Genomic DNA, 8,804 nt, shown 5'->3' on the forward strand with positions numbered 1-8,804 from the left:
AGATTAGGACGCGCAATCCCTCGCAAAATCAATTCAGGTCACAGATAAAGGGTGTAATTATAGTTTTGGTGATCAGTGAGTAGATGGTACCTCGTTAATGATACTGTGATGGTGAGTTTAAAGAGCAGAATGTTTCCTAAGCTGTTGATGACCAAAAGTTGGTTAATTATAGTTAATATAATAGTTCCTGCATTTCCTTTTCCTGTGTTTGGAAATCATAAGATCTCTATGCACACAGTGACTACTATTGACAATTTCAGTCATTTGGCAAACAGACGCTCATACCCTAAGGGGCTTCTTGTGTTTCACCTGGGATGGCCGTAAGGAGCAGGCAGGGTTAGGGGCCATCTGGCTCTACGGAGCCCTTCAGGTTAGACAGCAGACATTGGGGATCGAACACAGAACCTCGTCCACTGACTTCAACCCTCCCCCATGATGAGATCGTTCAGTCAACCAGAACCAATCACTGGAGCGCTGGGGATACAGGTTCAATGAGCAATACCATCACCTTTTCCCAAAGACACCGTTCACAGAACTCAAACTAGATGTGTGTGTGTGTGTGTGGACATGTGTGAGTGTGTGTATGAGAGAAAGTGTGTGTGTGTGTGCGAAGGAGGCATTGTGTGGACAAGTGTGTGTGGTTGTGTGAATCTGTGTGTTTGTGAGTGGTAGCCTCTTCCATAATAACTTGTTTACAAGAGATGAGTCTGAGAAGTGTGGGAAGTGAATGTGCACGCATTTCCTCATGATATTAACGACCAGGCGAAGAAAGTGGTCAGCCAACACACAACTTAAACTGGGATGTGCGTGTGTGTGTCTGAGAGAGAATGTGTGTGTGTGAGAGAGTATGTGTGGACCTCATCACCCAGAGGACCCTATTAAACCATGAAACATTTCACTGCATTCAGCACAACAGCACTCCCAAGAAAAAGACTTTTGCTGTGTGTGTGTGTGTGTGTGTGTGTGTGTGTGTGAGAGATTGTGAGTGTGAGAGAGAGAGAATGTGGACGTTTAAGAGTGAGTGAGTGCAGGCTGCTAGGTATCCTAGGTAATATCTAGAGAGTGAGGTCTGTAGGCTGCTAGGTTACCAGGTATCTGCGCAGCGAGGTCTCTAGGATGGGTCCTTAATTCCGGGCTCAGTGTTCGCTGTGTCCAGACCGTGACAGATCCCCCCCCCCCCTTGCCAAACACGACTTCAACCTTTCCTGTAGGGACAGGAACCAGAGGCCACGGAGGTGCAGCCAATCAAGGTGTGATAAAGGTGCAGCGTGGCGACAGACAGACAGACAGACACAGCACCGTCTCAGAGCCAGAGAGGGAGACGGGCTCTTGAACCCTGAGGCATGAAGACCACAATGATCTGCTGGCGGGACCGGCTGGTCGGTGGAAAGGTCCTGGGTTTGAATCCGAGCGTGTCTACCCCTGAAGTCACCCTAGAGCAGGATGACCCTTAACCCACACCTGCTCCTTAAGGACATAGATCTGAGAGACTGCCGGTCGCTTCAGACGAAGGCCTCCACTGGATGACTGATAATAATGAACCTGACGGAGAAGTCAAAGAGCCTTTATGAAAGTCTGAGGGACACTGCAGATCTGAGAGGAAGGATGAGAACTTATAACGTAAAAATGGTACAATTGATGACAAGGGAAGCTTTCTGTAATCTTTATGTACACTGTACAGAAAAACATTACAGCGAAAGGCCGTGTGCGGGCATCACGTGACGGTCATGTGACCGTGATAAAACAGAAGGGGATGGACGATGATGACGTCGAGGACAGTTTTTTGGGGGTTCAACTGGGTTCACGATTTTATGATGAGGTGGAGACGTTTGAAAATTGAAAAAAGAACGTATCCAACAACACAGGCGTGGGTGGCGGCGAAAATCCGTCTTTAAAACCTTCTTTAGGGGGGGATCTCGACGCACACTGCCGCTTCCCGGCGTCAGAGTTTATTTAACCAGAAGAAAAAAATGAGTGAATGAAGAAGCAAAGAACTTCGCTCTTTTTCGTTCACAATCCATTCCTGACGCCCAGCGAGAGCGGCTCACCGATTTAAAAAAACAAACCAAGAAACAAACGTCTGTAGGACCACCGGAACACCGGCGTTCCGGATCAGCCTCCTCCTCCAGGGGCGAGGGGAAGCGGTCGTCCTGAGGTCAGAGGTCGGAGGTCGGGGGGGTCCCCTCCGTTAATGGCACTAGGATCCGAGGCAGCGGGGTGGGGTCGGGGTCCGGGGTCAGAACTGGGTCATCTTCTTGTGCGTGTCGGCCTTGCGGTGCTGCGTCTGCACCGACTGCTCCTGGGCCTTCAGGGCGACCAGCTGGCTGCGGGCCGCGCCCAGCTGCTCCTCCAGACGCTTCACCACGCACACATCCCTGGAACCACAGGCTACGGTCAGCTACGGTACGGTGCACTGAGGGACGCTAGGCTACGCTAGGGTCAGCTACTGTACGGTGCACTGAGGGACGCTAGGCTAGGGTCAGCTACTGTACGGTGCACTGAGGGACGCTAGGCTAGGCTATGCTATGGTCATCCACGGTACGGTGTACTGAGGGACGCTAGGCTACGCTACGGTCAGCTACCGTAAGGTAGACCGAGTGACGCTAGGCTACGCTACGGTCAGCTACTGTACGGCACACTGAGGGACGCCAGGCTAAGGTCAGCTACTGTACGGTGCACTGAGATACGCCGTAGGGTACGCTATGCTACGGTACGGTGCAGTACGCTATGCCACGGTCAACTACTGTGCAGTATACTGAGGGATGCTAGGCTAGGGTACGCTAGGCTAGGGTACGCCAGGCTACGGTTAATTACTGTACAGTACACTGCGATGGTGTGGTACGCTAGGCTAGGGTACGCTAGGCTACCGTACCTTCCGGCGCGCTTGCGCAGCGCCTCCGTGATGCGCTGGATCTCACGCTCCGTCTGGGAGACGCGCTCGGCGGCCTGGAACAGCCGCACGTTAAGGCTGCGCTTAGCGCCCTCGCCGCCGCGGCACGCCTCCGCGCCGGGGGAGGGCGAGGCCGACTCCCCCTCCGCGCCCCCGTCCCCCAGCTTGCGGTTCAGGAAGTCGAAGACGTTGCGGCGGTGGCCCCCCGGGGCCCGGGGCCGCGGTGCCCTCTTCCTCTTGGGGCCGGGCTGGGGGCCGTCCCCCGGGCGGGGGCCCCGGAACGCGGCCCGGGGCCGGCTGAGCTCGGCGCTCTGGTCCAGGGACGCCCCCTTGGGGAGGACCACCGCCATGACGGGCTCCACGCGGCCCTCCTGCTGCTTCCCCAGGCCTGGAACACACTCACCTTAGTACTTAGGCCTGGAACACACACTCACCTTAGTACTTAGGCCTGGAACACACACTCCCCTTAATACTTACGCCTGGAACACACACTCCCCTTAGTACTTAGGCCTGGAACACACTCCCCTTAATACTCAGGCCTGGAACACACACTCCCCTTAATACTTAGGCCTGGAACACACTCCCCTTAATACTTAGGCCTGGAACACACACTCCCCTTAGTACTTAGGCCTGGAACACACTCCCCTTAATACTCAGGCCGGGAACACACTTAGTACTCAGGCCTGGAACACACTTAGTACTCAGGCCTGGAACACACACTCCCCTTAGCACTTAGGGCTGGAACACACTCCCCTTAGTACCTAGGCCTGGAACACACACTCCCCTTAGTACCTAGGCCTGGAACATAATCCCCTTAGCACTTAGGCCTGGAACACACACTCACCTTAGTACTTAGGCCTGGAACACACACTCCCCTTAATACTTAGGCCTGGAACACACTCCCCTTAATACTTACGCCTGGAACACACACTCCCCTTAATACTTACGCCTGGAACACACAATCCCCTTAATACTTAGGCCTGGAACACACTCCCCTTAATACTCAGGCCTGGAACACACTTAGTACTCAGGCCTGGAACACACACTCCCCTTAGCACTAAGGGCTGGAACACACTCCCCTTAGTACCTAGGCCTGGAACACACACTCCCCTTAGTACCTAGGCCTGGAACAGCCTACCTTTCCCGTACTCGTAGCCCATCTTCAGCATGAGCCTGGAGCCGATGCCCCTGGTGTGGGCCTCCCAGCCCCCGAAGTCAGCGGAGGAGGGGGTGGTCGAGTCCCCGGCGTGGGACTGGACCACTGCAGGACCACAACAATATTACTATTAGAACACACCTCCTTTGAAGAGCACCTTTAAACGCAACGTTCACTAAAGTGTATTACTGTTGTTATATTATGATGATCCTTTGGGTTCCAGTCCCCAGGGGGATTGGAACACGATGAATGGAGGGCGATGTTAACAGGTGATGAGGGATCAGTAACCCCCCGTTGCATTATCGTTCTTTTGCGTTTTATATCTCTACCCCTTCGATTTATTACGTTTTTTTATCATCATGAGCAGATCAATTTGAACAGACAATCCCCCCCCTCCCCCCCCCCCCCCACCAAGATAATTGTGCCTTGAAAATCAATAACTACCAAATAAGATATTCTACTATATCAAATAGAGATTGATATGATTAATACAGTAAGATATTAGTTATCCGTGCAGATCAAATGGAGTTAAGGAGGACAGGATCCTGGGGGGGGGGGGGGAGACAGGCAGCTCAGCTGGGCTCCCCCAGACGCTGAGACCAGCCAGGGCTTGTTATAATGAGGTACACACTGCTCCAACATGGGGGTGTTGTTGTGGTGTATGCTGAGAGACGTCTTTACCCCATACTGCCTTTTACTTTTTATTGTTGTTCAGTCGAGTCTCGGCGGTGCACATTTCATATCATTCATCATCTTATTCATCATTCTGCCAACAATGAATTTCTATACAGGATAGAAATCAATTGGAATAGTATGACAGTTATCTCAAAGCAAAACTAAATAAATATATATACATAAGCGAGAGAGCAAGAGAGAGAGAGAGCGAGCAAACTATGTTCAGACAGACAACTTGACAAAGAGCGAGAGAGAGGGACAGAACGAGACAGACCTTTGGCGAAGACAGCGTCTTCGCCATCGTCTTGGTCTGATGAGTCGGACGAGGAAAGGTCGTCTTCTCTCATTGGTGGGATGACGCCGTCGCCCTCGACGACCGCATCCTTCAGTAACAGGGAGTCAAACTTCACAGTGTAGAAGCCGTTGTCAATTTCTACACAGGAGGAAGGAAGGGAGAGGGAGGGAACGCAGATTAACACTGACCTTAAGTAACCTTTATTCGCCTAAGGGAGAGGGAACGCAGATCAACACTTACCTTAAGTAACCAATACTGACCTCAAATAACCAATACTCATTTAGGGAGACGGAACACAGATTAACAGTAACCTTAAATAACCTATACTAACCCAAGGGAGAGGGAACGGTGATTGACATTAACCTTAAATAACCTAAGGTAGAGGGAACACAGTTTTACAATAATCTTAAATTATCTATACTAACCTAGGGAGAGAGAAGAGAGAGGGACCTAAAGTAACCTTTCGGTTCATAAATGGGGTCTTTGATTTTGTAGCACAATACATCACACAAATGACAAATAATAAAAAATAGAATATGCGGGAAGGTTTGACAATTTAGTGTGCATGGTTAACAAGATGTTAATGTTTCAGGTGCCGACTACTAGTAAATCATATCAACCTTGTAAATATATACAATTGAATTGGTATGTACAAACACACACACACACACACACACACACACAAATACAGACACATTGCCACACACACACACACACACACACACACACACACACACACACACACACACACACACACACACACACACACACACACACACATGGGGTGTGGCTGACCCAGGATGCGGGCGGGGTACCAGATGCCGTCCTCGTGGCGCGCCCGGCAGGCGGACCCCTCCAGCAGGTGGCTGAGGTCCAGCTCCAGGAAGGGCCTGAGCTCCGACACGTAGACCACCTCCCCGTGGGAGAACCTGAGGGGAGACCCCCCATGGGGCCGGAGCACATCCAGAGGAAGAACCAGTCAGCACAGGGGTGAAGACTGGGATTCAGAGTCCGGTGGTTCAGAGGTCAGACTCTGAGCCAAAAGGTTCTGGGTTCTAATCCCGAAAGGCCTTGACTCCTACAAGCATCGTATCTGTTTGAAATTGTTGCTATTCATTGTTATATGTTGCTTTGGCTTGCAATCTGGCAATTCTAGGTTCTATGAACATCCTTACTGTTCCGACAGCGATATATTGCTGCCTCCTTCTTCCGACAAATGGACTTATTGTAAGTCACTTTGGATGCAAGCATCTGAAAAAATGCCTTAAATGTAAATGTTATGTAATTGTAAGTTAAATGTAATGTTGACGTGATCGCATATCAACCTCTCAACAACCGGAGAGGTCATGTGACTCGTGTCTCCCTGTTGGTGGACGTCTGGCGGGAACACGCCTACCTGCAGTTGGTCTCGAAGCGACACTTGTCCTCCAGGAAGAAGGGGCAGGGCTTCAGGGACTTGTGGGTGGGGTAGACGTAGAGCACCCTGACCTGCGCCTCGTCCCCGTCCGGCGCCTCGCGGCCCACCACCATGGCGTTGTGGTACTCCAGCGTCCCCCAGGTGGTCCGGTACGGCGCCTGCACCTTGGTGCCGCTGAGCGTGTCTTCAGCACCTTCCTCCTCATCACCACCGCCGTCGTCGTCGTCATCATCATCATGCCCGTTCTCCTGCTCTTCCTCCTCGCCGTTCACCCTCCCGCCGGCGCTGCTCCCGGAAGGGCCCTCCAGCTCCGAGTAGAAAGCAGCGAACTCGTGGTCGAAGCCTCCGTTGGCCTCCTGTTCCCCGCCGGGCTTCGCGACCCCTCCACCGGTGCTCTCCTCCAGGCTGGCTAGCAGCTGGCTCTTCTTCACCGAGATCAGGCTGGCCTCGGTCAGCTCTATCAGCTGGGCCAGGTCATCTCTGAGCTGCAGCAGGTCCGCCTGGTGGCTGGGGTCCAGGCCTGCCGATAAGGCCGTGTCCACCTGCTGGAGCTGGGCCCGGTAGGCGGCGATGCCCGCCTCCAACGACTCCTCGTCCATGATTTGTGTTTCCGCTGAGACTGCAGTGGCTATCGCTCGTCCACGTCAGGTACCTGAGACACCGACACAGAGGGTCACAATAGGGACGATGTCCGTACTGTCATTTTGTAGAGCATGATTAGCCCTATACGTTTGGCAATGTATTTGACAGTGCTCAGCTTAGTTGATCTATTCAGCCTCAGTGACTGGAGGAGAGAGCATGGCGAAGTAACACATGAAAGGTGTTGTGAAACTAATCATATTTATTCAACACACCGTCGTCTGTATTATTATCATTATTATTATCTTAGAACTTCAGTAGCTAGCCAATAGAGCTAGTGAATACAAGGCTGTATTCAGAAGCGTTGCTAGGCTAACCTTAGCTTCGTTCTCATTTCACCACCACACACAAGTGACCTCCATTCACAGCAGACGTCAATTACAAACCTGTGTTATAAAAATGACATGTAGTGCAACGTTTAATTCATGGCGTTTGTATAACAGCGACATCTACGGTCCTCGGGTCCTCAGCTAGCAGCTAGCCTCCCTCCCAGGGTGTGTGTCCAGAGGTGTGTTCAGCTCATCGACCACAACGACTCGACCTCCCGGGGCTCTGGAGCTGACGCGGGGGAACCGGAGCGGCATCGTTCACACCCGATCCCAGGGGCTCGTCTGTGTTTACGGACACGATTCGTGGTCGTTCGACGAGCTACCGGCGCTGCCAGGAGTAGAAAGCAATCAAAACACGAGTTTCCGTAGTGACAACACGATTTCCGTTTAGTAAAGTTGTATTTTCAAAGTAACGGTCCAGAGGCTTGTTGATATAGGATTTAATTTGCAGTTTAAAGGAGATACGTCTCAATAAAGCGAGTCTGTTAATATGATTTATCCGGAAACCGAAACATGTAGTCCAAGCTATCTCATTTACCGATAAATAAGATGAGGTAAATGATCGTTGTGTACATTTACTTAAGATAAATCAACATGACCGGAAACTACGTTGTTTTATGCGGTCGGGACGAGTCGCGTGTTTAGTACGTCAGCCACAACATCCTCAACGTGTGGATGCTGAGCCTGTTTTCTCTAAAAAGTCCAATGTTATGGTCCACATCATGCATGTGTGCATTTCTCAATTACTTCATCGCTGAATAACTTCAAGGTTAAGGTAGGCTCTTGTTGATTAAATGGTAGTTTATATCAAGACTGTAGAAATATACAGACTGTAGAACTATGCATGATGTTAAGTTGTCTGATTCAAATGATTGATACCATTGATACCGTTTCGCTTTTTATAGAGAGAAATATGTCTTTGAGGTGTGATTGCCTACAGGTAGGCTGGCCGACACTGAATCGAACTGGTAACCTTGTGTCTGGGAGTCAAACAACCTAACCTCTACCCTATCTACACTTGGAACGACTTGCCTGAGGAAATTACGTTGAGTCAGTCACTGCCCGTTTTTAAATCTCTCCTCAAAACCCAGTTATATCGGAGAGCTTTTCCAGATTTAATTTGAGCCTGCCTTTGTTTTTATTGTTTTTATAGTCTTTTATCCTTTTGTTTTCATATGGCTCATTATTGTCTGTGTATCACAAGTATTTTATGCTTTGTTCTAATTGTGCTTTTATTTGTTCAGCACTTTGTAACTGTGATTTGAAAGGTGCTATATAAATAAAGTTTATTATGATAATTATTATTATTATGATGATAACAATAGTATCCATAGTATAATCGTAATCATTACCGTTTTGTTTGTGGTTATTCAGATGTTTATTATGAATTTCTCCATTATGTG

At 50.1% G+C, this 8,804-nt stretch overlaps 2 protein-coding genes across 2 annotated transcripts in view; one reads left to right on the forward strand and one right to left on the reverse strand.

Annotated features, from left to right (window-relative positions):
• Positions 1-1,402: 1,402 nt before the first annotated feature.
• zgpat (zinc finger, CCCH-type with G patch domain) lies at positions 1,403-7,750 on the reverse strand. Its single transcript, XM_079740985.1, has 7 exons — positions 7,459-7,750; positions 6,413-7,085; positions 5,812-5,945; positions 4,996-5,154; positions 4,029-4,151; positions 2,873-3,278; positions 1,403-2,375 (listed from the first exon to the last, which is right to left on the reverse strand). The coding sequence occupies exons 2-7, from the start codon at positions 7,030-7,032 to the stop codon at positions 2,237-2,239; spliced, it is 1,581 nt and encodes a 526-aa protein (XP_079597111.1). The 5' UTR covers positions 7,033-7,085; positions 7,459-7,750; the 3' UTR covers positions 1,403-2,236.
• Positions 7,751-8,051: 301 nt separating this feature from the next.
• The window catches only part of tti1 (TELO2 interacting protein 1), a 22,219-nt gene continuing 21,466 nt past the window's right edge, over positions 8,052-8,804 (forward strand). The window contains exon 1 of the mRNA XM_079740859.1: positions 8,052-8,176. The gene's annotated coding sequence lies outside the window, so the exon portion shown is untranslated. The remainder of the gene's footprint in view (positions 8,177-8,804) is intronic.

The sequence above is a fragment of the Pollachius pollachius genome (assembly GCF_949987615.1).
Source record: "Pollachius pollachius genome assembly, chromosome: 8".
Classification (NCBI taxonomy): domain Eukaryota; kingdom Metazoa; phylum Chordata; class Actinopteri; order Gadiformes; family Gadidae; genus Pollachius; species Pollachius pollachius.